We start from the raw sequence: 24771 nt of genomic DNA, 5'->3' as shown, positions 1-24771 counted from the left end.
CGGGGGTCTGACTTTTCTTCTGGAGCAAAGGGCTGGGGCGATGACAAGTGAAGGCGCAACGACGGGGCGCCAGCTTCTTAACTCCACGTGGCATGTAGGAATATGGCATTCGATTCCAGACATGAACTGAGATTTCTTTAGTCTTTTCTTGTACAATTGCATTGACGTGCTTTGCTGTTCCATCGGGTTGTGGTGGAGGCCAGCTCGAGGGATCAATGGACCGTTCGGGAGCTGATAAACCTGCCGCTTCTAGATATTTGTTGATATTTAATATTATTACGATCCACAGCACGAACAGATTCAGGCGGCTGACCTCAGGCTCACTAGGCAGCACGTAGCTAGCAGTGCGCCTGGTGGCGGTACTCCATCGCTCCCCTATCTCGGCGTTGACTCAGCCTAGTAGCCTCTGTAAAGAGGCTGGAGTAAGTGCCAGGGCCAGGGGAGAAATGGGCAACTTGCTGGGCGTTAATTCTTTTCATCCAGACCACTCGGTACACACAATGAGAGCTGGTGATACTATATCTCATATCCCTCACTGCCCGTCCGTTGGCTATTTTCAGATCATCACTCTTCGCGTGGGCCCCTTTGGTTGGACCCAAAAATACCGACTTGTGCACGCCATTGCGGCCCCTAATGCTAAGGGAAATGATAGGCCTCTGACACGGCTGGGCTGGAATTACTTTTGTGATCCTGCGTTACACAACATGTCCGGTTTCACTTCCGCAAATCCTGCAGGCATCATGACCTTGAGACCTTGAGCTTTTATACAGCGAGTCGAAACTTGGACGCTTCGTGTTGGACATGACTACAAGAACTCGGCTACCCTGAGTTTCACCTGGTCGACAGATGTCCGACTTCATCGAGCTGTCCAGTCCCTATGGCTCCGAGCCCTATGGGTCTGGGGATAAACCTCACACCCGACATTCGATTCGGTCACTCGGTTCGCTCCATCACAAGTCGCGTTCCGGCCAGTACAATCCAATCCTAACTCCACAGGAAGAGCAGAGCAGCGATGTCTTCTCGAGGCCCGTGGGTAAATCGCCGTCGTCCACGGTGTCTCTGCCTCCGAGCAGAGTGGGGAAATTTGGGACGGACCTGCTCGTCGAAATCATCGTCTGTACCTTCGCGGTTCTGGTGTCAGTGCCTTTCATGTGGTTAGCCATCACCATGGCACACTTTGATCGCCGGAGAGTGACAGAAGCAGATTCCAATTACATCAAACAAGCAACAAGCACGGTTCGCATTACACGGAAGCAGTCAGCTGGGAATAGTCATTGACCGAGACAGGCGTCGACCCTCTTCACTATCCTCTTCGCAGCCGTCTTAGGCACGACACTCAAGCGGTTCGCGACATGGCGGCTCGAGAACGGCGTCAAACTCGGTCTGCTCGAGCAGATCATGCAGAGCCGGACGTTTTTCGCAGCTGTCACGACCCAGTTGGCTTTCCCAGCATTCAACCTCACGGCCTTGATATTGCTGGCAAGCTGGGTTTTCTCCCCTCTGGGATCTCAAGCATCCCTGCGTCTGGTCAGTACCGGTCGGGACTACACTGCACAGTCCGGAGTAGTCAGCTATGTCGACACGATCACCAATCAGGTCTTCAGCTCGGTTTCAGGAGTCGACTCATTACTGACTTCACTCAAGCCAAGCTACATCAGCTCGGTCCTTGGTCCGACCACCATGAAGAACAGCACGATGGATCTTTGGGGTAATGTTAGAATACCATGGCTGCCGGATAGTCTTGAGAAGGACGCCGATGGTTGGACAAAGCTGTCTCGGGCGAACATGACCGAAGGCTCATTCTCGGCCCTTGTCGGCGTGCCTATCACGTCTTTGGCGAACCAGAACTCGAGCTTCGTCGTCGAAACGACGTACATGAATCTCGATTGCGACAAGCCGCAAGATCAGAAGGAGATCAATATCAACTTCAACGTGACGGCTGGGAATGGCACGTTCCTGGGCCCCAACACGACGGTCAACTCGGAGGATGCCATATATCCCTTTTGGCAGGTGGCCATGAACCAATTTGTCTCTGACGATTATTACTTCTACGGATATCCGGAAGAGCTGGTTAACCTTACGGATGTCAACTTACCTCAGGCAACGTTCCTATTCCAGACTCGTGGCCCGTGGGTGGCAAAGTGCCAGATCAACCAGATTTACATTGAGTCGAACGTGTCATGTCAGTCGGCGCCGGATTCCGAACTCCCTGCCTGCGCTGTCACGGCCCAGCGCAATTCGCCCAAAAAGCATGCGCCGTCAACCGTGACGACGCTCAGCTTCCCCAGCACGTTCTCCTACCTCACGCAGACATGGATTCTTGCAACCGACCCTTTGTTTAGCTCGGGCTACTCCTCCCTGAGCGAGTACTACCTGCAAAACACATCTGCGGCTTTCATTCTAAGCGGCAACGGTCGCGACTATGCCGATTACTCGGGGGTCACGGCCCGCCAATTTTCGCAACGACTCGGCCAACTCCTCAACACTTGGGTCCTTTCGAGTCAAGTCTCTGCCGACATCATGCAGTATGGTCTGAATCACAAGACCACCACGGCGTTTTACCAGGAAGGATTCGATGTTTACGTTGTGTCGTGGGCGTGGCTGGGCGTCTACTGCGCATCGATTGGGGTGATGCAGATTGCAGCGTTCTGCACCATCTGGTGTGCATACCACACAACCATCCCCGATGTGCTGTCATTCTGCTCGTCGCTGACCAGAGACTCGACGTACTTTGACTTCGCCAAAGGCGGGAGTGCACTGGATGGGATCGTCCGTGCGAGGATGCTGCGGGACGTTGAAGTCAAACTCGGCGAGGTCGTCGACCCGCGCACTGACAACGGATTTCGCAGTGACTTTGTCAACGACATCCCCGACCGCCCTGGCGAGCGGTTGGCGTCGCTGGCTGTAGCGCCATCGGAGTATTTGCGCAGCCCGAGACGTGGACTTTTGTATGCATAGCACGGGATCTCATATTCTTTGTATAATGAACATAATGTGATGTGTGAGAAAGGCAGAATAAACCTGAAACGTGCTGCTCTCCCTAATGAATCACTGTGTCGCTGGTCGACCCTCACAAGTTACAGTGTGGTCATGTGACTGTCTTGGCAAACGCGAGGGCTGATTCGACCGCGTCGCGCGTCTTCTTTCCCTTCTGCCGCGATCCAACTCAATTCACGATTCGATAGCGGACAACTACACTACTGGTTTGACAATAAACGAGGAGCGATCCTGAAGTGGGTGAACTGCAAGTCTTGCAAAACTATCCCTACCATCCTGCTTTGTTGATGTCTCATCTTGTCCGTCATCATGGACGCTGCTGTCGCGCCCGCCCCGCCACCTGCCCAGCTCACTCCTTCGAAGAAACGCAACCACGAAGGAGAAGTCATTTACCGTCCGGGATCTGTGCCTTCTCCAGACGGCCAGCACAGTAGCCCCCTCACCGCCGACGACGACTCCCGCTGCGGAACGCCAAACGTCGGTGTCCACAGCACTCCGTTGACCGAGTTCGGTGATACTCCTGTCCTGAGCCCGTCACAGCCGTCCTCCATGGCTCCTGCCGACGGGAAGAAACGCAAGGTCACCTTTGCGGAGAAGGAGGCCGACAAGGCCATCAAGAAGGCCGAGAAGGAAGAAAAAGAGAGACTCAAGGCCGAGGCCAAGGCTAAGAAGGACGAAGAGAAGAAACGCAAGGAAGAAGAGAAAGACGCTGCCCGAAAGGTCCGAGAGGAGAAGAAGAAACAGAAAGACGCGGAGAAGCAGGAGAAGGAGGCCGAAAAGCAACGCAAGGAAGCTGAGGCGATGAAGAAAGAAAGGGTATGTTTCAGACCTTACGACGACATGCCTTAGGATGCTGACCTCTTTCTTAGGCACAAATGAGAATCGGTGCGTTCTTTGGTCGCCCAGCTGTTGCCACGTCACCTCAGGCTAGTGACCTGGGAAATGTCTCCCGTGGTACGACGCCTTCTAGAAGAGGCTCGGTCACGTCTATTGACCTGGAACCACCCCTGGTCGAGATCAAATCGCCGGCATCCAAACCCACGAATTCCGGGTACAACGAATGGATTCTCCCTTTCTTTGTCAAGGAACATATGGAAGTTGCACCATTCAATCGCTTCCACTCGAATAGAGCTGTGTTGGACAATGATGCTCTAGCCTTCAACCAAGACATATGCCCAGAGAAACTTGGAAGTCGACTGCATAGACGGCGTCGGGTCCGACCTGTGAAACCTGTAAAAGAAATCCTGAACGAAATGAGTAGTACTCCGACTTCTTCAAACGTTCTGGCCGACCTTCCCTACAAGTACTTGTTTTTCCACGAAGACATTCGACCTCCCTATCATGGGACATATACGAGAGTTGTGTCTCCACGACGTACCAGAAAGCTTGCCGTCAATTCTGCCTATCGGGGATTACCGGACACGAACTATGACTATGACAGCGAAGCGGAATGGCAAGAACCTGAGGAAGGAGATGAGGAAGTGCTAGACGACGACGAGAAATCTGAAGACGAGGACGGGGACGAAGAGATGGGAGACTTTCTCGATGACGAAGGAGAGATTGCCAAACGTCAGTTGATTGTTGGTGATATGGAACCCAAGTGCAGTGGGCTATGCTGGGAAGGGGAAGGCGAAGACGGACCACCTCGAGACGGCTTTGATTTGTCCTCGTACCGTATGGACGTTCTGCACGACTCAACAGCCTTCCCGATTGATCCATACTCGACGGTGCACTGGGCAGACGTTGGGAAGAAGAGCCCTGCCAAGCGGGAGGAGAAGCCGCAGACTCCTTCCATGCAGCCTCCTCGTCTACCACTGGCGGCAGTCGACCCGAACAGTGGCGGTTTGCTTGCTCAGTCCGGCCTCCTGAAGTTTGCGCCCGGCGACCGGCAACCAGAGACCCCGTGTCAAACGTCCAAATTAAAAGCGAGCCATGCTTCGGGCAAACCGGTCAAGACTATCTCGGCAGAGTTTTTCCCGGCATTCAGAGAAGCAGTGTCAGGCAACCCATTGACAAAAACTGGGTTAATCGAGGTGCTGAAGAATCAGTTTCCAAAATGCTCAAAGGACGCCATCAAAAACACTCTGGAGGCCATTGCGGAGAGAAGAGGCGTCAAGGAGGCTGAGAAGAAATGGGTTTTGATCGGTTGAGACCGCGTGGAACAACCCTGGCGGGAGGAATGAAATGGGATGAAATACTTAATACTGTGATGAGAACGAATGGAGTGAGCGTTCTGGTCACTGCATTCAAGAGGCTGGATGGATGGTGCGTTCATTCGCACATACAGAGAGGACAGAAGGACCTGAGGCCACATACAGTACATGCCCTGTACGACTCGAGTCACATTAGAGTAGTTTCAAAGGCCTAGGGGCTATTTACTCGGCTTCTACCTGATCAAAATATGTCCTGGTCAGCTGCAGTCTTCTGTACTCAGGTCAACCGGGAGAAGTGGACGCTTGACCTGCTGTCTGATAATGTAGTATCGGCGCCGACGGCATGTCAAATTGTGGGTGGTTGACATTGCTCTTTTCCGGTTCCGGCTATCTCCAATTGCATTGTCCCTCCCATTTCCTACCCAGCACCTCTACTGCCACTGGGTATTCTATCCGCTACATGTAGAAGGATTTAAAAAAAAGAATACCAACCAAGCTCAACTTGTGGAAGAGACACACCCACCCTGTCTAGACAAGTTAAAAAGAAATCGACCAGGAAAGACACAAACCGACGGAGATACTAAGCTCTACCAAAGGCGAGCAGGTGACCTGATCTGGGTGTCTTTGGGACAAGGGCGATTGCAAAAACCTGGAAACATTCTCTGGGTATTGTTGTCGATATAGACAAGAGCTAGCGATTAGGCGGGCGTGTGGTTGGGCAAAGACCAGACCAGGAGGGTTGGCATTCGAAGTTCCCTGTCGACGGTTTCAAGCAGAAGATATTACACGATATCCTCGAGCCATCTATCGTGATATTCCGCGAAGAACATGGGTGATGCCGGATCTCCTCCTCCCCCTGCTCATTCCTCTTCATCACCACCCGCACATCCACAACCCGTCCGCTCCGGCCTGCCCAGCGCCCACCCCACCGCGTCGTTCTGGCAGACGTCCTTCCCCAACCCCCTGGCCCATCACCGTTCGACGCCGGAGCTGCCCGCGCACGCGGACGTGGTCGTCGTCGGGACGGGGATCAGCGGCACGTTTGCGGTGGATGAGCTGTTGAAGAAGAAGCGTCACATTGCCCGAACAACAGCGACGGCAACGGTAAAAGATCTCGATCATGACGACGATGACGATGACGATGACACCAGCCTCACCGTCCTGGCCCTCGACGCCCGCACGCTCTGCTCCGCCGCCACGGGCCGGAACGGCGGCCATCTGCAGCCCGTCATCCACAATGCGCCCGCGCACATTATCGATTTCGAGCTACGGAATTTCCATCACGTCGAGGCGTTGGCGTTGAGTGCGTCTACGTTTCGAGGGGGTGGAGATGGCCATCACGGCAATGGGGATGGGAATGGAAATGGGCATAACAGCGACCATGACGAGTCTACGAGATCTTCCCCTTCCTCTTCTTCCTCTTGGTGTGATTTCCGCCGTCTCGAGGGGTGTCTGGGGTTCTGGAACGAGGAGTATTTCCAGGACGCGAAGCGGGATCTCGCTGCCACAGCTACTGCTACTGCTACTGCTACAGACAAGAACAAGAACAAGAACAAGAACACGCCCGTCGACGACTACGCCGGCCTAGCCCGGGTGGTTGAGGACGCCGAGGAGCTGGGGGCGCTGGGCCTGCGGGTGCGGAGCGGCGCGGTGGGCGCCATCGTCCAGAGTGTCGCGGCCAGTTTGAGCCCGTACAAGCTGTGCGTGGGTGTGTGGCGGCGTCTGCTCGAGCGGTTCGAGGAGAAGGGCAAATCGGCGGGAGATGGTAGGAATACAGCAGCGGGAACTGAAGCTTCAGGCGCACGGTTGTCGAGACACAGCTTGAATTTGCAGACCGACACACCCGTCACGGCGCTGGAGAGAGTTGACTCCAACAGCAACAGCAGCAGCAGCAGCAGAGGTTACGGGTATGGATGGATATTGCACACGCCGCGCGGCAGCGTGCACGCACACACGGTCATCGTCGCCACGAACGCCTACACGTCGCATCTTCTCCCAGAATTTGCACCCTTGATCCGCCCCGTGCAGGCGCAGATGTCTGCCCTCATCCCTCCACCACCGGCACCGGCACGAGATCTGGCTGGGAGGCACACGATGAACAACACCAACACCAACAATCAAGAAGCAAGGAAACTGATCCCGATGAGCTACGGCTTCATGGGCGTTGGGGCCATGGACCGCGTTATGAGCGACTACCTCGTGCAGAATCCGTATGATAATACTCGTATTAGTCATCACCAACACCAACACCATCTTGGTGACGAGGATGATGACCGAGAGCACGAGCACGAGCGAGAGCACAAAACCGATGGCATTGGTGGTAGTTACGATGGTGGCGGCCACCTCATGTTCGGCGGCGGCCGGCACCTGGCCCTCCACCACGGCGAGGGCGTGTGGGACGACGACTTCGTGGACCAGGCCGTCGAGCGGTACCTGCGCAGCCTGCCGGAGCGACTGAATCTGGATTTGAATCTGGAACTGGACACGCGAGACAAGGACGAGGCGGCCGCCGTTTCATCGTCACAAAAACAAACCCCCCTCCTCGCCATCGCGGCCTCCTGGACCGGCATCATCGGGCACTCGGCCGACGGACGCCCGTGGGTCGGCGGCGCGCCAGACCGCGCCGGCGTGTTCGTGTGCGCCGGCTACACGGGCCACGGGATGACCAACGCGCCGCTGTGCGGGCGGGCCGTGGCGCGGAGGGCCTTGAGAGCGCTGGCGCTGAAGGGGCTGATGATGGAGGAGGAGGAGGAGGAGGAGGGAAAGGAGACGACAGCAGGGGATGTGGATGTGGATGTGGATGTCCCGCCAGAATACCTCATCACGCAAGAGCGGATCGAGCGTGTTCTGCAAGCATATGCATAAAAAAAGAAGGATGAGAATGAGAATGAGAGGTGAAGAAATCAAAAGAAAACAGACATAGATAGAGAGATAGATAGCATATTTCAAATGATATCTGTCTGCTCCACACAAACACACACAACACACGCATGATAAACCAAATTCCTAGACCCTCCTCCCTGGTTGTTTGGTCCTGAAGTACAGCACCCTCGTCCATCATCATCATCGTCATCGTCAGCTTGTTCTTCTGGAGACAATCATCCACCCTCCGAAAACTCCGGCTATGCGTGAACAAACATTTGCGTCTGGGTCGGATGTCGTTCAAGTGATATTCAACAGGTATGCTGGCTTGTTTACACCTCATTGAGCCATGTCTTCACCCAACAACCCCCTGCTCTCTGTCGTCGTTTCATTGCATCTTCACAAACGGGCCTGGACGGGGAGGAAGACAGCCAACCATCAAGTTCCCACACTCTCGCTACTTATAAGGGTCGATGCTCGATTTTCCTCTCTCAAACCCGGTGGATCCTACCCAAGGAAACCCCCGATCCCACCATCCCCCCAAAGCGGCGCTTGCACATACTCTGCTGCCCTCTCATGCATGTTTCCAAAATTCCAATCTCCCGAACTGCCTGTGCTGTCAGGCGTGATGGGACCCATCGATGACGTTATGTTCGCCATGGTTGTGGACGCTCCAAGCCCCAAAATTGTGTTGTTAGTGTTCAGCGACGGTGAGAACTCCTCCTTGATGCCCGAGAGCGGCGGATACTGAGACGATCGCGACTGTATTGTCGGTGATGAACTGGGTGCCAATCCAGATGAGGCCCCCATGAAATGATTCGACGCCTGCTGTCCAAATGTCGTTCCTTGGAATTTGCTTGTGTTTGATGATCTCGGTCCGGCCAGCGCAGCGTTCAATTTGCCTAACGCGCTCAGCGATTTGCTCATGCTGCGTGCCCAATGCGGAGATTCTGCAAGAGGTGGTTGTTCGTCCTGGGAGAATCGGCGCTGGGCAGCGGGACTCGCTTCCTGAAGGAGGTCGAATGTTGGATCTTCCTGCGTTCGTTGGGAGATGACCGTCTCCAACTCCCTCAGGAGAGACAACCGCCGTGGGTCGCGACTGGTCTCGGGGAGGGTTCCCAGCAGGAATGCGGCGGAGATGGACCGTTGGATTCCGATCCATGACCGAGCTGCAAATTTACTCAGGCCGTGCAGTTCCACGTACGCTTCGACCGTACCCTCCAAGCTCTGCACACACAGAGTTCGAAACTGAGCAACAGCCGCCGCATCAAAAGGAGCCGAGCTTGGCGATTGACCAGTGGTGCCCGAAGTCCTCCGTCGGCCGCCAGGAGGCGACTGGACAGGCGTCAAGTTATCAGATGAAGGTGGAGGTGGCGCTTTCAGTGCCGGCCGGCATAGCTCACTCGTGATATAGCAGCTGTGGAGTTTCAGCGCGAGGCGTTCAAGGTGTTGTGTCATTTGATAGCAGAGGTCCCGGTTGCGAAGGTGGGCGGCACCTTGGGACACAATGCTCGTGATCTCTTCGGTGTACTTTTGTATTCGATCCCAGGTCATGTAAGATCGAGGATGTAGCAGACGTTCACGGATGATTTCCTGCGTCAGTCGGATGATGGCAAACATGCTTTCCGCATAGCTCCGATCTCCTGGAGAGCTGAACTTGCCGTAAGGGATATCTGGAATACACAGGACGCTCGAGGTAGGTCGATCGTAGCTGACCGCGAAATGGGAATCCTGCCACGCAAGTGCCCACCAGATTCGTCGACGAGTCCATTTCTCGGCATCGGTGAATTGTTGGGAGTTGATTTGCAATCCGATCGAGAAGGCCATCCGTAGGGTCATGCCCAGAAAGATGTACGCCACCCCGGGATTCATGTTGTAGGACAGAACGTTTCCAATAATCAGAGAGGCTTCGATAGTTTCCAGGCAAGGATGTGTCAAGAAGTTAGACATGCGAAGTGCCTGATAGGAGCAGCAGACTGTTGTCAATGGTCAGCCAAGTGTCTTCTGTTTCGTTGAGTTCCTATGGATCCTTACTGTAAACTTGTGATGTGAGCTCCCTTTCTTTTGCTGGTCGGTCCGATGACTGCGATCCGGATGCAAAAACAGCAAACACCAGTGACAGCCATGGCAAGGTTACTCCATACGGCTTGTTGGGATCGAGTTCGAGATTGTCGCGCAAAGCACGGGCGCGGTTAGACAGCATAAAGTGCAGGGTGTCCTCGAAGCTGGAGGCATCGGGGACGACGGGGTATATGGTACAGGCAATGTCTCTGTAGGCGACGAAAAATCTGCAGAAGATTAGTGACCGGTCGACTCGACGGCAGGAAGCAGCTCACTCATTGCACAGCTCGTCGTCGGGAATAGCCTTACACAGGCCATTCACGTCTTGCATGCTTGAATCGGTACTCCACAAGTCGACAAAGGGATAAGTGGCGCTCTCGTTGTCCAATCCCAACTTTGGAAGAATGTTTTCCTCCAGCAAGGATTTCGCCGTGTCTTGAGCCGTTTTGCTCCTGCCGAGTCCCATCATGTAGGCTAGAACAGATCGCGAGCCCAAATGCATCATGCCCATCTGATTGCTGGGAGCGTGAATACCTTCTCGGTCCGTCTCGTCTCCACGGCTATGCGTGCCTGCCACGTTCGGATCGTCCAAATCGGTCGGCAACAAGGCCGGAGACAATTGTTCGTCTGGTCTGGCCATCCCACGCAACTGCTGCAGTTCCCTGTTCAGTCGCTCCCATTGTTCCCGCGGCACCGTAATGTTGGGACCAGTCTGTTGTTGAATCGGACTTTCCGATCCAACGCCATCGTGTTGGGCCAACGCACCACTCAAGGCAATCCGCCGCTTCTTGGTGGGCCGCTCGTATGAACATAGCTCAGGATGATCTCTCTTGACACAGGAGTCGCAGGGCAGGTTCCTATCACACTTGACTTTCCGGCGATGACACGCATAGCAGGCCTTCGGGTCCCGCACTTTTCTCTTGTTGCGGATGATTGCGTCTATCTCTTCCTGAGCCATTTCAATCCTTCCGTCTTCTCCAGGTTCCATGATATGGTCGTCGGCATAGTCGCCACCGACAGTATCTACCGTGGAGGCGCGTTGGTGGAGGTCCATGATGGGTGGGTGAGGGCGAGACACGGGAGATTGGGAAAGATGCGAGAGCTGAGCTGAGACGTGACGTGCGGCTGGGGTTTCCACCTTTACAGGAACATGGGCCCCTCGCGGGAGGATCGAGCTGGAGAATCTCCTTGGGAGGAACGGGGAACGGTGAGCACAACAGGCGGTGCGTGATTGAAAAAGAAAGAGCAAAAGGGTATGTTCTGTAAGTGGTGGGAGGGTCATTCACTGGACTTCTTCCCCCCCCTCCGAGTCGCTTCGGTTTGCGCAGAACGCTAAGTGGTCACTGGTCTGCCAAGAGAAATCTTCGACGCCGACTATTTGAGACTAGCCTCCTCCCGTGCGCTTCTTGGCTCCAGCCTTGTCGATGACATGAATCACATGATCGAAAGGTCCAGTAGCCTTGCCACCATCGCCACTGGACCTTTTTTCTGTTATTGCTCGTGATCTTACATGGTTGATGACATGAAAGGTCCCTCGAAAGTCTTTCCCGAGGTAGAAAGACGCTAGCTTCTGCATGCCATGACCCGTCCGAACCATCATCGCACCTTGCCGTTTATGGTCAAGTCCATGTTACACAAGATCCAGGCGTGCTAGGGTCCGAACCACGAAACTCCTCCGTTCCTTTGCTGGCACAAAAGAAATGAAGCACTGGGATTTTGGTTTTACAAAAGGGGGGTTCCTAAATTGTTTTCTTTTTCGCCCATTCATGACGCCGCATCCACATAACCCACGTTCCATGTGTGTCCTTGTACACCACCGCATGTATCGTCTCAAAAGGCGTATTAAGTCTTTGGAATAGCTCTCAAGAGAATGCGTGGAGGATTGTCCTTTATCCACAACAATGAATCAAGCATCATCCCACATTTTGGCGTCCGAAATCCTCCATCGATCAAACCATCTGAGGTATGCATACTGTCGATTGCTTCCTTGCATGCCGAACACAACCGGGCTGAAGAGAACAAACAATCCGATAACCACCGAGTACAAGATGAAGTAGACGCCCCATCGCACCTTGGGGTTGAGGCGTTGTGTGGTCCAATCAAGGGAGAATCCCGCCGCCAGGATCGCAAAGTACAGAGCCGGGTAGTAGTGATGGACGTAGGTGACCCGGCCCATGATCAAGAAGGGAAAGTAGTGGAAGAACCATCCGATCACAGGGTAGATGCCGGAGTAGTGGATCTGGTCAATGTCCGCCGGGCTCAGTTCGTTGTAGCCACGCTGCCAACGAACCAAATACCACGCAACGATAAGGCCAACCACACCTAATGAAGCCGTCGAGCCCCAGTATACGATCGGGTTGCCGAGCAAGAAGTACTTGGTGATATGATCCTCCCATGAGCACATCCGGAGTCCCACATGCAAAATGGGCCACTGCCAGAACTTGGACGCGAGATCATCTTGCTTGTCGGGATCAGGAACGAGGGCATTATTCGATGTCATCATGGCGACATTGAGATGAATGAAATCCTTGAAAAATGGCGATCGGTAATTTGCGGCATTCCCAGGAGGAACTAGACCATGTTAGCAAACAGAAAAACACAGACACACGTCGAGGGATGACTTACGTCTTTCATTGACGTGGGATTCGACATTCCAGTGAGTATAAACGTCCCGGATGCTTGGCTTCTTCGCACAGGTTGTTTCGATCTGCTTAAAACCCCACTGAGGAAGATTGACAGTTCCAGCGCGAAGGTAGCATCCGAGTTCCACATGCTTCAACCTGAAGGCCGTGGTCAAAGTCCGGATGCGAGACCTATCCGAAGAGGCGGCGTCGCTAACGACCTCGATCTGCCAATGATCTTTTTCGTCGCCGACAGTAACGTTGCCGTAGCAGGAGACCTCCCAGTCCGCCTTTGTGATAGGGGCTGCGACCGCATGTGAATGGAGATTTCGGCCGGTCTGAGCATGGATCAGGCGGACAACCTGTTTGTCGGCGATGAAGCTCAAAGGTCCCTGTGGATCATAGTCAGGCTGGCTTCGGTTGGGGTAGAAAAACCAGTCGTTGTTGGCGTCTTTGTGGTGGTAACAGGTGACCTGCTGCTGACCGCTTCCTTCCGGGTATGTCTGAACATGGGAATGCAGTAGACCTCCGCCGTAGCCCATATTCTTTAGAGTGACCTTGGACCCGAGCGCAATTTCAAGCGGTGAATCTCTCCCAACTTCAGTGCCGCGGAGGTTGGCTTGGAAGAGGGACGACATCTGCGCATCGCCCGGTCCCGAGTTCTCCAAGATCAAGAAGTGAACCCAGAAGGAGAACATGTAGACGATGATGGGAATGACAATCAATCCCACAACGCGAGCTACCACGTGGGTTGCAAGTTCCACCTTGGGCATCTTCAGGTCACCAAACTTGTTCCAGAGATCTTCGGCGGTATAAAGGCCAACCAACGCCGTAGCGAAAAGTCCCACCCATTTGACGCTGCAGACACATCCGATGCTCAAGCCGGTCAGGAAAAGCCAGATGAACCATTCGACGGAGAAACTCTTGTGTTGAAGTCGATGGAATCTTGCCCAGCACAAGACCGTGGTGAAGGTGAAGCAGAGCAACATCGAGTCGAGGAGAATGAACCGAGAGATGGTGGCGTACGAATTCTCGCACAGTACCATCAAAGTGACTAGCCAGACCGCAGTCCGTTTGAAGTTCAGTTCGCGTGCGGTGTAGTATGCAAGCGGGACAGTGACGACGCCGAACATGGCATTGAAAATGCGCATGAAGGTATAGTTCACTTCTTCGGGGTATGTCTCGCCGGACTTGAACTCGAATGATCCATTGTATCCCGCCAGGTATCCGGACAAGCCCACCAGCATCTTTCCCAGGGGAGGGTGGACATCGAAGTAGAATTCCCGCTTGAGGTAGTGTGAACCGAATTTGCCAAAACTGAGAGTCATTAGCAGCGGGCGCAGGCACGAGATCGGGGTTGCTTACTGAGCCTCATCCCAGGTGACAATGGGAGAGAGACCTATCCGCCAGAGCCTGGTGAACAAGGCAAACGCTGTAAAAATGATGGGGGCAATCAAAAACTCCCACTCGTCAAGGAATTGCAGTAAGCTCGCGTTCGGCTGGAGACATTGTCAGGGTTCGTTTCTTTATATCATGTTCCGAATCGGTGGCCAACCTTTTGCAATTTCTTTGTATCTTCAGCCTCAAGCTTGTAAACGTGCTGCCCATTGGCCTTTTCATAGCTGGCAACATTTCGGCGACGAAGTTCAGCCTCGTCTTTGCCTGCTCCGGTCGAGTGGCCACCATTTGTCGTGGCCATGGTTGTAGGATGGCTAGGGACAGGAAAGAAAGATGAGCAGGACTGGCAGTAGAGAGAATAGGTGTCTCAAGTTCCCAGAAGCAGTGTAACGGTGACTTTAGAGAAAAGTAGGTGGGAGCCCGGGCGGGTTTCAAAATGGCCCTGGAAAACGCGTGTCAAAGTAGGGGAAATGATTAGAAAGACAACGAAAGAATCCCCATTCAAGGGAAGAAGGATGAAGGCGTAAAAGAAGAAGAAACAGGAACCTTAGGACCAGATGGTCTTAAGGAGAAAATTAATTCAGCTTCAGGAGGGTTGAAACCTCAAGTCTGCAAGATGCCAGATGCGCCCGAGGTGACTTCAGCCAAAGCCAACGTGTCGAAGAGCCACCTTGGCACATCTTGGGAAAAAAGGGGGGAAATCGGGCACTCCACCTGCACCGTTGACACGTGAAAAGGAGATCCAAAAATACTTTCGTTGAGGCTTCACCTCAGTTCCCAAAGGTATCATTCAATATTTTGTCTACTCAGTCTCTGTAATCAGAATTGGATGGCATTTGGCACCCTCTTTTTCATACCAGATTGATGCGACCACCAGGAGTGTCCACATCATCACGGAACAGGTTGCCTGCCTCCCTGCAATACCGCACCTCTCCAGTCCCGGTGCTGCCCACTTCGCTACCCCAGCATACCACCACTGCGTCAACGATGCAGGCCAGGACTCCTTCCATTGCACCTAGAATGCTCCATCCTATGGCTCCTGCAACAAGCCCGACTATGTAGGCGTAGAGACTGCCGCGAACCCCAGCCCCGTCCAGCCTGAGAGTCCGTGCTGTAGTGACCCAACCACCGAAGCCCAGCGCCAAAGACATGATAAACCTTGTCGCATGGAGGAGGAGCTTGGCCAGTCGATACGGAAGAAGAGGGGCGGAGTCATTAGACCAACCGTCGTTTCTCCGGTGACGACTGAACGTACCTGGGTGTAAGGCTGTCGTGGCGTCATTAGGAGCCAGGAAATGCATCTGCGAAAGTCCTCGGGCGCTCACAGCCAGAGGCTGGGAATGGATTGCGGCGTAGGTAAGAGTGAGCGGATTAATCAGGACTGCGATTGGACTAGGGATGAATGAGTACATCGCCACTCCAAGCAGCATCGTCAATCGCCGAGGCAGAACAATCAACGGTAATCGGACTAGAAGACTTAAGCCAGTGAATAGTGCGATGGTGCCAAAAAGTGTAGTTGCCGAGTGTTGCAATGCGGCTTTCACAATAGCTTGAGATGTCGGAGCGGGTATTGCCAATCGATGGAAATACCACTGCGAGACTGTGGCCGATGTAATGGTACGCTGCATCCCAAACGCAATTGTGAGTGTCCAAAGGTATACAAGAATGAAGTACACTCCAAGCCACCAAGTTGACGTGTCAATCACAAATTTGCTGATCGTTGACCGCGTCGACGGATGGCCTCCGAGAAACACTCTTGCGAACATCGACAACCAAATCCACGTGAAGCTGACGATGAAACCCAGGACGGCAAAACCAACCAACACTAATGTCGGGTTTGCGGCGAGGATTCGAGTTGAGAACTCCAGAATGGAAATCGCCTTTTGCATGACCAACCGCCCCCTCAAGACCGCCAGAACCCACAAGGTGGCCATGATAGCAGGGATGAGCGAGGTCCATCTCATGACGGTATCCTGGAAGCTTGACCCATGCCATGATCCTTGGAAACTCGAAATAAACGGGTAGAGAGAAAAGGAGTAGAGAATAACCGGGACTGCAACCAGGATGCCGTACACCAGATATCGAACGTATGATCGGAGGGCTGCAAGCCAAAACAGGGAAATGAAAGTCGCTACAAGGGTATATGTCGCCAACAGATAAAAGGATCCATGCAAAGTCGTGTAAACGGTGTCACCGAGCGGCCGGTTGGTGCTGGGTGACTCTGTGTGAAGCAAGACGAGGAACCAGGTTGCACACATGGCAGCAACCGAAAGACAATAAAGCTGACCCCAGAAAGCGTCATGTCTCGGCTGTTGGATTTGCGGTGTCTGGACGCCATCTGGCACAGACTCAGTTTCGCCAGAGGGATTCCGTGAATGTCCAAGCAGTCGTCTCTGCGTGTTTTCTTGGTCTGAGTCATCTGAGTCGTACTCGTCGTCTGCCTTTGGCCTTTGTTTGCGCAGTTGTTGAATTGAAGGGGGATTCTCCATCAAGTCTTCTGGCGGGTCATCGTCATATTCGCTCCTCAAAGTGTCTTCTAATCCCACGTCGACCATCGGGTTCGGTTCCGATACTGGACTAGAACTCTCGGGCTGCGATTCTGCTGACTCTGCGAGGTCCGCCAGGTTTGTTCCCTTCCGTCGTGGGTTCGGCGCGCCGCCGTGCCATGAGCTCCTGATACCTCCAGGTCTCCCCAGGCCTCGATCTCGAGCATCATCTCCGTGACTACTGGCGCCATTGAGACTGGAGCCACTCCCAGCATCGACATCGGAGGAAGCATGTAGGTCACTAGCCCCTAATTGCCGCCTTGATCTCTGGAGAGCATAATAATCGGCTATCTCTCGTTCGTGCTCCTCCTCGTCATTTTCTTCTCGGAATTCGTCGGTAGCGCTGAAGAATAAAGGTGCCTGTTGCGGGTTCAGGCGAGAAGCGAACGGAAAGGCCGATAGCTGAGACGACGTCGGCTGGTAAGGGTTCGGGACGCGGGGATTCAGCGTCCTGGAAGTGGTTGTTGATCTCCAAGTCTGGTTTAGTCTTCTTGTTGCTCGACCTTCACCAGACCGACGGTCGTCTGCGGACGTCGGCGCAAAGCTAAGACGGGATTGAGACTGAGCAAGAAACCTGGATGCGTCTTGGAACATGTCAGTACTGAGGGTGAGCGCGGGACCGGTGAGATTCTGGCTCACACTCGGAGAACATGCTGCCCGCAGGCAGTCACAACGCGGTGTATCAGTCGGTGAGTATGTGAGGTTGATAAGCACGAATAGTTGATGGTACGAAAGCAGATCCTCTCAATGGACAAATCTGGGCTAGGTGAGCTGAGTTGAAAGCTAGAATATGTCGTAGATATGTGTTGGACGTGCCGTAGCACAAGGAGACGTGGTGGTCAGTTGGTGGTTTGAGGAATGATGAGTCCAACCTTCAAGTCGGTCAGAAACGGGGAACAAAGAAGAGGCACGCCGAGAACTCGGCGGAGGGCATGACCGGCATGCCTAGCCTAGCCTAGCCTGGATTCAGTGGACGGCCCAGCCAAGTTCCAGGCTGCGGAGCTACCAAAGTGCACAGTGTCCAGGCAGCTGGTTACCCGGAAATTCAGGTACACGTTGCAAATGGGGCACGCGCTCTCCTCACAAGCTCCTGCAAGCGTGTTCATCGTCATCGGGCCAGAGGCGTTCGCTGTTAACCATCCATTCTTTTGTCACCAGACTTTGTCTATTCCACTCACCAACGTAATTACTTTCGAGTTCATTGTTTCCCTCAGGCATAGATCTGACCAAATTTACTGTCAGTTCGGAGACACATTGAAGCCCCCCGTCTATTCAGCTACCAGACCGACGCCTAACCTTTCCCATGCCCAGCCCAACACCCGTCCCTGCGCTTCCGTGGAATTACATAGCAAAGTTGGTCTGCATAGGAGACTCCGGTGAGCAGCCTTCAGTCTTTCGCAAACAATAGCCCTAACAGCGCACAAGGAACTGGCAAGTCCAGCTTGACTATCCGTTTATGTGAAGGGAGATTCTCCGCCTCACATGATGTCACTATCGGCGTCGAGTTTGGGAGCCGAATAGTCCCTGTCGGACCTCCTGCGAATGCATCCTTAGATATCGGTGCTCCGAATGGAGGAGCCGGTCATGCCAACCCACAACAGCAGAAAAAGATGAAGCTTTCGCTCTGGGACACAGCTGGTCAAGAAACATACAAAAGCATAACAAGAAGTTATTTCCGGGGCGCATCTGGGGCTTTGTTAGTGTTCGACATCACGCGGAGAAGCAGCTTCGAGTCGGTCACCCAGTGGCTCAACGACCTTCGTCAGATTGCTGAGGAGGGCATCGTCGTTATTTTGGTGGGCAACAAGCTGGACCTCGCCGAACAGACCACCGACGCGCAGGGCGGCACCAGGCGAGCCGTGAGCCAAGAAGAGGCAGAGGACTGGTGTCGGCGAGAGAACGTGGTCAAATATGTCGAGACAAGCGCTAAGAGCGGGGAGGGAGTTGAAAAAGCGTTCCTCGAGGTGGCAGAAAGAATATACCAGAACATCGAAGCCGGCAAATATGACCTCAACGACCGAAGAAGTGGAGTCAAAGGCTATGGGACTGGCACCGGTCGAGATGAAGGCAAGGCTCCCAAGACAGTCAACCTGACCATGAACGACGCCGTCAAGAGTGGGCAGGGTAGAGGTTGCTGCTGAGGCGATCCAGATGCTCCCTATAGGTTTCGTGGGAGAATGGTTATCTTGTCTGCCGCCCACGCTGGGCCATGCCCATCGTCCAGGAGGTCCGACATCCAGGAAGGACAAGGCTGGCCCCAGTGGGATCGCCAGAGGTGACAGTTGTGCAACTCAGGTGGTGCTCAACAATTGGCCCAATTGACCCATCGCATTCGACGGCGACGAAGGAGATTCTGCGGCGCCTTTGGCTGGCTGGATCTGAACGCCTTGTGAAATTTGGTAAGTCGTGCGTGGCCTGCTCGATCGGGGTTTACAATTCACCTTCCTGTTCAGGCCAGATACAGCTTTGGCTGCGATGGCTGACAAAATACGAGGCATCTGGAAATTGCATTTTAGCGCGTTGGGCACGTCATTGAGATGGGCAAATCATACCATTCGATGGCTCCTTTGGAGGTGCTTACCCCGCCGGCCGCAATCGGTAAATGTTCAACGACATGCTCGGGCTTTCAGCCGGTGGGATGCGTCGAAGTCATCACTCGGCTTCTTCGTACCTAGAAGACGCGAGTCCTTTATCGGAGCGTCCTTCGACAGTGAATCTCTTCTTTGTATATATGATCTGCTTCTCATCACCTAGGGCTGCCATATCTCGCTTCCATCGGCTGAGCAATCATCAAACCACACTTTTTCTGTTTCCACGAGTGAACCACAGAGCATTCACGTCCTTTTCTCCCGCCATGGCTAAATTAGACATTAAAATCCCTGACATGGAGTTGCCCGACGGCAACAAGATACCATTCGTAAGCTGGGATCACCTCTGCTCGTCTAGAGTTGTGTCGCTGACAACGAGATGTTCAGATTGGATACGGTCTGGGCACTGCATGGTGAGTTCGATGCAGCTGTGGTTTCCCTGGGACATTGAATTCATTCCACTTTCGAACCGAGGTTGATGTTTCCGAGTACCATCATTGCCCACAAGTGTTAGCCACGAAGGGAAAATCACATATTACCGCAGGTCGCGCACACTGATGACTGACCACAACTCGGTTCTGCAGGTACAAGTCTAGCGCGGATGCTCCAAAGGATCAAGCCACAATCGATGCCACGAAAACCGCCATCAAGGTCGGCTATAGACATATCGATGGAGCCGAAGTCTACAACACAGAGGTGGAACTAGGCGAGGCGATCAAGGAGAGCAAAATCCCTCGCGATCAGCTGTACATCACCACCAAAGTCATCACACACATCGACGACATCCCTGGTGCCATTGACCGCAGCCTGAAGAAAATGGGCCTTGATTACGTGGACCTGTACCTCATCCATGCGCCCTTCTTCGCCAAGGGGGACGATAAGCTGCTCCAGCAAAAGTGGGCAGACATGGAACAGGTCGCAGCCTCGGGCAAGGCCAAAAGCATTGGGGTCAGCAACTTCCTCAAGCCTCACCTGGATGCCATTCTCCAGACATGCAAAGTCCGACCGGCGATCAACCAGATCGAGTTCCATCCCTACCTACAACACGGAGACCTGCTCGCTTATCACAAGAACAAAGACATCCGGGTTGCCGCCTATGGCCCGCTTACACCGGTCACCAAGGCAAAAGGGGGCCCGATTGACGGCTTGCTGGACTCGCTGGCTCAGAAATATGCGGTTAACCCTGGTGAAATACTGTTGAGATGGTGCATCGACCAGAATGTCCTGCCCATTACCACTAGCTCGAAGGAACAACGCATGAGCGACATGTTGCGAGTCTTCACCTTTAAGTTGACTCCCAAGGAGGTCGAGGACATTTCTGTGGAAGGGAACAAGAAGCATTTTAGAGGATTCTGGGGCCACATTTTTGACGAGAACGACCGGTCATGAAAAGTCGCGCATTGGCTGAGGCGGCAGTCCGGTAATAAATGAGCCCATCGCCCCTTGATCGGCATGGCCACTCTGGGGGATGTGGATGTCTAGTCGATCATGATGTAGCTTGGCTGCCTAGCTATGGAGCTTCCCTGGGTGCCCCCCAAGCACCCTCCCTCCCTTGAGACAGTGATACGAGTACAGTACCTCGTATTATACGACGAGCTGTTCCGTGTCAACCAACAGTGGATGAGTGACAAATTGACCTTTTACATGTAGAACGGTAGAACCATCAGCTGCAGCTAAGCAGCAACGGCGGTTAAGCATGTCTTAAGTAGCAGATTCCGACTCGTTGCGAAGCCGACATCCGAACAATGCGGGTGCGCAAGGAACGGGATCCAATCCACAGTTGCTGGCCTGGTTGGTGGCTGTGTGTCCCTCTCGCATGCAGCCAACACGCGCCATCGACACGGCAAGAGGCACGAGATGCAAACCTTCGGTCCCTTCGTCCTCCCATTACCCTCATCGGCAGCATCATCATCATCATCATCATCCCTCCTCGCCATTGCCACCACCCCTCAGCTTGCTATCCACCACTATCCACCTTCCCATGCTTTATGTGGCCGTGACTTCCACTTTAGAAATGCCTCGGTGAGGTGCCTGCCGCATCATGCGATCGTCTGTGTAAAGTTTTGCCAGCTGCTACCTCACAACTAGTCAGGTACCATTGAAACAGGTACAAAGAAAGAGAGGTAGGAACCTCCCACTGGAATCGACCGCCTTAAATTCCTCGCTCGCCCTCCTCGTCCGTCAAAGAAACTCTTCTCCCTCCCCACATTCACTCTTCAGCTCATATTTGTGTTGCATTGCTTTACATTGCCTTGCAACACTTCATACCAGCACTGCATTCGTTTTTCTCCGTACCCTTACTCAGAGTAATCCCATCCACGCCAAACTCCGGCAGCTCCATCCCTTCCAGCACCATGCAGTTCTCCGCCCTTCTCACCGTCGCTGTCCTCTCCATCGTCAGCCTGGTTTCAGCATCACCTCTCCAGGCAAGACAGACCATTGATCCACCTGCCAGATACCTCCTTCAAACCAAGGTGGTCAATGGTGCTCACAAAGACTCCGGTACCAACAAGACCGACTTGTGGCTCTACTCATACCACACTGGTGCGGGGCTCGGTGATGCCGCCCTCTCGTCCAACAAGTCATGGGCATGGCAAGGCTACCTGAACGAGTCTCAGCAACTCTTTACCTACACTGGCAATCTCGGTGGTCCCTGGCCCCTGTCGATCGGCTATGGCCCCTATCAGCGTATGTGCTCCCTTGTCTCGGAACTCTTCTCCAATTTGCTAACAGCCGGGTCTCAGAATGGAACCAGGTGGGAATCAGCATCGCCGGCATCACTAGCCTTTATGCTGGCTTCTTCTTCAACTCATCTGGACTCCAATTCAATGCCAGCACCGGTGGCTGGTTGGGTGAGTCTTTCCTCTGCGCCGATCCCTTGGACTTGTCACCATCACCAGTAACTAACCGTCCCGGCAGCTTGCGATTGGTGGCACGGTGTCCCTCAACTCTTCCAGGCCAATGGCTACCCCTACGGACCTCTTCCGAACTCCTGCTCCAAGGTTGAACTTCAGCCAGTGGCAGTCTGATATTGGGCAACTCATCTCCTCTCCTTGGCCTGGACAAGGCAGAAGGCTAGCGTGGAGCACACGTTGTTTGGTGTTGCTCAAGCATTGCATTGCGTTGCATTGGGAAGCATTCACACAGGGCTTGCATTGGGCAAGCGGTAATCATCTGTATCACCAACCAATAATAATACGTTGAAATTCCATGCTTCTGTGCCGTTGCCCTCTCCTCTGCCAAGTCTACGCATCGTATATTGTAGACCGACCGTTTGTGCCTGGGCGCCCTCAACCGGCCTGGCCATTGCGCACTCCTTTGTTGTTGCAAAGAATCTCACATGGTTCCGAGCAGCTCATAGACGCAACGACCACCCTCCTGCACCGGTGATTTCTTATGGATCAATCATGGTCAGAAGGATAAGAAGGCGTTGCCACACAGGGAAAGGGGCTTCGGTCACGTCCAATGAAAGCTATCGCCAATGAAAGAGTAAACATGATAACCAGCAGTTGCAGGCATCCATTCAGTGGTCCACTACATCGTGAGCTGCCCTTGGTGAATGCATTTGGTTTTCTGTGAAAGGATGCTTACCACGAACGAACCCAGCTCTATTACTTGAGGATCTGATCGCACCGCCGGTGGTTAAACTCAAGTGTTCCTCCTCCCACTGATCTTGTCGATGCACCTCCTCTGTCTCACACTTGCATGCTATGGCAACTTTGATCCTTTCTCTTGTTTCTCCTTCTCCGTTACTCCGCGTGTCAACGAGGTCATATCGTTCATCCAAGGCATTCAGCTGTTGACCCTCTACCACTCACCTTATTTCCGCCAGGCAATCCGCTTCCCTTCGACATGCCTAGATGTCAGCAAATCACTCATTGGATGGATCTCCACCCCGGCAGCCGTCCAGTCCTGGAAGCACATCGTCCGCGGACTGCATGATCAATGTACTGTGCTTGCTTGTCTAAGCACATACCCGGCCATGATACATAGCAAAAGGACATGTGAAGCTCGTACATGTTCATATTCATGTTCAAGACATATTCATATTCATAGCCGAGGCTGAAGTCTTGGGGCCCTTTTGATATTCAGCCTTGTGAGGGGCAACACGCACGATGATTGGTGGGATGTCGGCATGACGACAAATCTGTATCAACTACTGCGGAGTTATCAATAGTTGTTTCCCTCCACCAGTCCGATGCTGACAATTACAATCCACAGCAGATACTCCATACATTGTTCGCTTTCGTCTGTTTCTTTCGAGAAGTCGCCCATCGTTCGGCCCTTCTGATGCTCCGTGCTCTGCAAACAAAAGCCCACGTCTCCCCCGCCCGCATCCCCAGCCTGAACACTCAAAGAACAACCCGCACCATTAGAATGGACTCGCACCTACATCCCCTGGAGGGTCTATACAAGCCGAACAGCCTCAAGGGGCTCTACTATGGCCCGGACGTGGTCAAGAATCACATCCTGTCGGTTCTGCCCACCCAGACGTCCAAGGCTTTCATCATCACGGGCAACTCTCTGGCCAACAAGACTCCGCTCATCAAGTCGCTCGAGGAACTCCTGACCAAGGATCACCACGCGGGCACGTTCAGCAACATCAGGCAACATGCCCCTGTGGCCCAGCTGGATGAGGCCACCGCCATCGTCAAGAAAGACAGCACTATCGACACCATCATCTCCGTAGGCGGCGGCTCCCCCATCGACAGCGCCAAAGCCATCTCGTACCGCCTGCATGAAACGTCCCAGAAGTGGCTCTTGCACATCACCATCCCGACCACTTTGTCCGCCGCCGAGTGCACCGCCGTTGCCGGATACACGCAGGCAGACGGCACCAAGACCGGCATCAGCCACCCCAATACGTACCCGGCCTACATCTTCTATGACCCAAAATTCGCCATCTACACCCCACCGCACCTGTTCCTGTCCACGGGCCTGCGGGCCATGGACCACGCCGTCGAGAGCCAGTATCACCCCATGACGACGTGGGTCCCCTGCCGCATGGTCGCGTTGAACGCCATCACCGAACTCTTCCGCCTGCTGCCCAAGTACAAGGAGAACCCCAAGGACGAGGACGTGATCACGGGCCTACTCCTGGCCGCCTACGCGAGTCTGGGGTTTACGGGGCTGAATCTGAAAGGTGGCCTGGGCATCTCCCATTCCTTGGGGTACGCCTTGGGCTCGCCCTACGGGATCCCGCACGGCATCACGTCGTGCTTGACGCTGGGCCACGTGGTGAAACTCAAGGCCCGACAGAGCACGGACAACGCGGCGAACATCGCAGCCATCCTGCCCTACATCGGCGGGGAAAAGCGGTCGGGCGACGACGTCCAAGACAGTGACCGCGTCGGCGACCGTATCTTGGGCCTGGTGCAGGACCTCGGCCTGAAGACGACCTTGACCGAGAAGGGCGTGGGCAAGGATCAGCTGGACATTATCTGCTCGAGGGCCACGGGCGGGCTGATGCCCCAGAAGGAGAAGAGCCCGCAGGATGAGGAACTTTTAAAGTCGCTGAGAGGGCTGGTGGAGAAATTGTGGTAAA

General features: G+C 53.9%; 10 protein-coding genes across 10 annotated transcripts; 7 read left to right on the top strand and 3 right to left on the bottom strand.

The window, feature by feature from the left end:
- Window positions 1-846: 846 nt before the first annotated feature.
- AYL99_03827 (hypothetical protein) lies at window positions 847-2958 on the top strand (the record flags this gene model as incomplete). The annotated part of the gene is made up of 2 exons (XM_018835341.1): window positions 847-1236; window positions 1288-2958. 2 exons carry the CDS (start codon window positions 847-849, stop codon window positions 2956-2958), a joined length of 2061 nt encoding a protein of 686 aa, XP_018694991.1.
- Window positions 2959-3306: 348 nt separating this feature from the next.
- On the top strand, window positions 3307-5147 carry AYL99_03826 (hypothetical protein; the record flags this gene model as incomplete). Its single annotated transcript, XM_018835340.1, has 2 exons — window positions 3307-3813; window positions 3867-5147. 2 exons carry the CDS (start codon window positions 3307-3309, stop codon window positions 5145-5147), a joined length of 1788 nt encoding a protein of 595 aa, XP_018694990.1.
- An 831-nt stretch (window positions 5148-5978) lies between these two features.
- AYL99_03825 (hypothetical protein) lies at window positions 5979-8015 on the top strand (the record flags this gene model as incomplete). The annotated part of the gene is made up of 1 exon (XM_018835339.1): window positions 5979-8015. One exon carries the CDS (start codon window positions 5979-5981, stop codon window positions 8013-8015), a length of 2037 nt encoding a protein of 678 aa, XP_018694989.1.
- A 504-nt stretch (window positions 8016-8519) lies between these two features.
- On the bottom strand, window positions 8520-11127 carry AYL99_03824 (hypothetical protein; the record flags this gene model as incomplete). The annotated part of the gene is made up of 3 exons (XM_018835338.1): window positions 8520-9988; window positions 10047-10300; window positions 10349-11127. The coding sequence occupies 3 exons, from the start codon at window positions 11125-11127 to the stop codon at window positions 8520-8522; spliced, it is 2502 nt and encodes an 833-aa protein (XP_018694988.1).
- Window positions 11128-11979: 852 nt separating this feature from the next.
- Window positions 11980-14393, bottom strand: AYL99_03823 (hypothetical protein; the record flags this gene model as incomplete). The annotated part of the gene is made up of 4 exons (XM_018835337.1): window positions 11980-12644; window positions 12699-14011; window positions 14060-14193; window positions 14250-14393. The coding sequence occupies 4 exons, from the start codon at window positions 14391-14393 to the stop codon at window positions 11980-11982; spliced, it is 2256 nt and encodes a 751-aa protein (XP_018694987.1).
- Window positions 14394-14943: 550 nt separating this feature from the next.
- AYL99_03822 (hypothetical protein) lies at window positions 14944-17290 on the bottom strand (the record flags this gene model as incomplete). The annotated part of the gene is made up of 2 exons (XM_018835336.1): window positions 14944-17222; window positions 17278-17290. 2 exons carry the CDS (start codon window positions 17288-17290, stop codon window positions 14944-14946), a joined length of 2292 nt encoding a protein of 763 aa, XP_018694986.1.
- A 958-nt stretch (window positions 17291-18248) lies between these two features.
- AYL99_03821 (hypothetical protein) lies at window positions 18249-18779 on the top strand (the record flags this gene model as incomplete). Its single annotated transcript, XM_018835335.1, has 1 exon — window positions 18249-18779. One exon carries the CDS (start codon window positions 18249-18251, stop codon window positions 18777-18779), a length of 531 nt encoding a protein of 176 aa, XP_018694985.1.
- A 713-nt stretch (window positions 18780-19492) lies between these two features.
- Window positions 19493-20615, top strand: AYL99_03820 (hypothetical protein; the record flags this gene model as incomplete). Its single annotated transcript, XM_018835334.1, has 3 exons — window positions 19493-19555; window positions 19614-19639; window positions 19811-20615. The coding sequence occupies 3 exons, from the start codon at window positions 19493-19495 to the stop codon at window positions 20613-20615; spliced, it is 894 nt and encodes a 297-aa protein (XP_018694984.1).
- Window positions 20616-21580: 965 nt separating this feature from the next.
- AYL99_03819 (hypothetical protein) lies at window positions 21581-22255 on the top strand (the record flags this gene model as incomplete). Its single annotated transcript, XM_018835333.1, has 3 exons — window positions 21581-21914; window positions 21971-22078; window positions 22146-22255. The coding sequence occupies 3 exons, from the start codon at window positions 21581-21583 to the stop codon at window positions 22253-22255; spliced, it is 552 nt and encodes a 183-aa protein (XP_018694983.1).
- A 1348-nt stretch (window positions 22256-23603) lies between these two features.
- On the top strand, window positions 23604-24770 carry AYL99_03818 (hypothetical protein; the record flags this gene model as incomplete). The annotated part of the gene is made up of 1 exon (XM_018835332.1): window positions 23604-24770. The coding sequence occupies one exon, from the start codon at window positions 23604-23606 to the stop codon at window positions 24768-24770; it is 1167 nt and encodes a 388-aa protein (XP_018694982.1).
- Between the last annotated feature and the right edge of the window lies 1 nt (window position 24771).

Source organism: Fonsecaea erecta (assembly GCF_001651985.1).
Source record: "Fonsecaea erecta strain CBS 125763 chromosome Unknown Scaff3, whole genome shotgun sequence".
NCBI classification, from domain to species: Eukaryota; Fungi; Ascomycota; class Eurotiomycetes; order Chaetothyriales; family Herpotrichiellaceae; genus Fonsecaea; species Fonsecaea erecta.
This window is presented reverse-complemented; position numbering and strand designations above follow the sequence as displayed.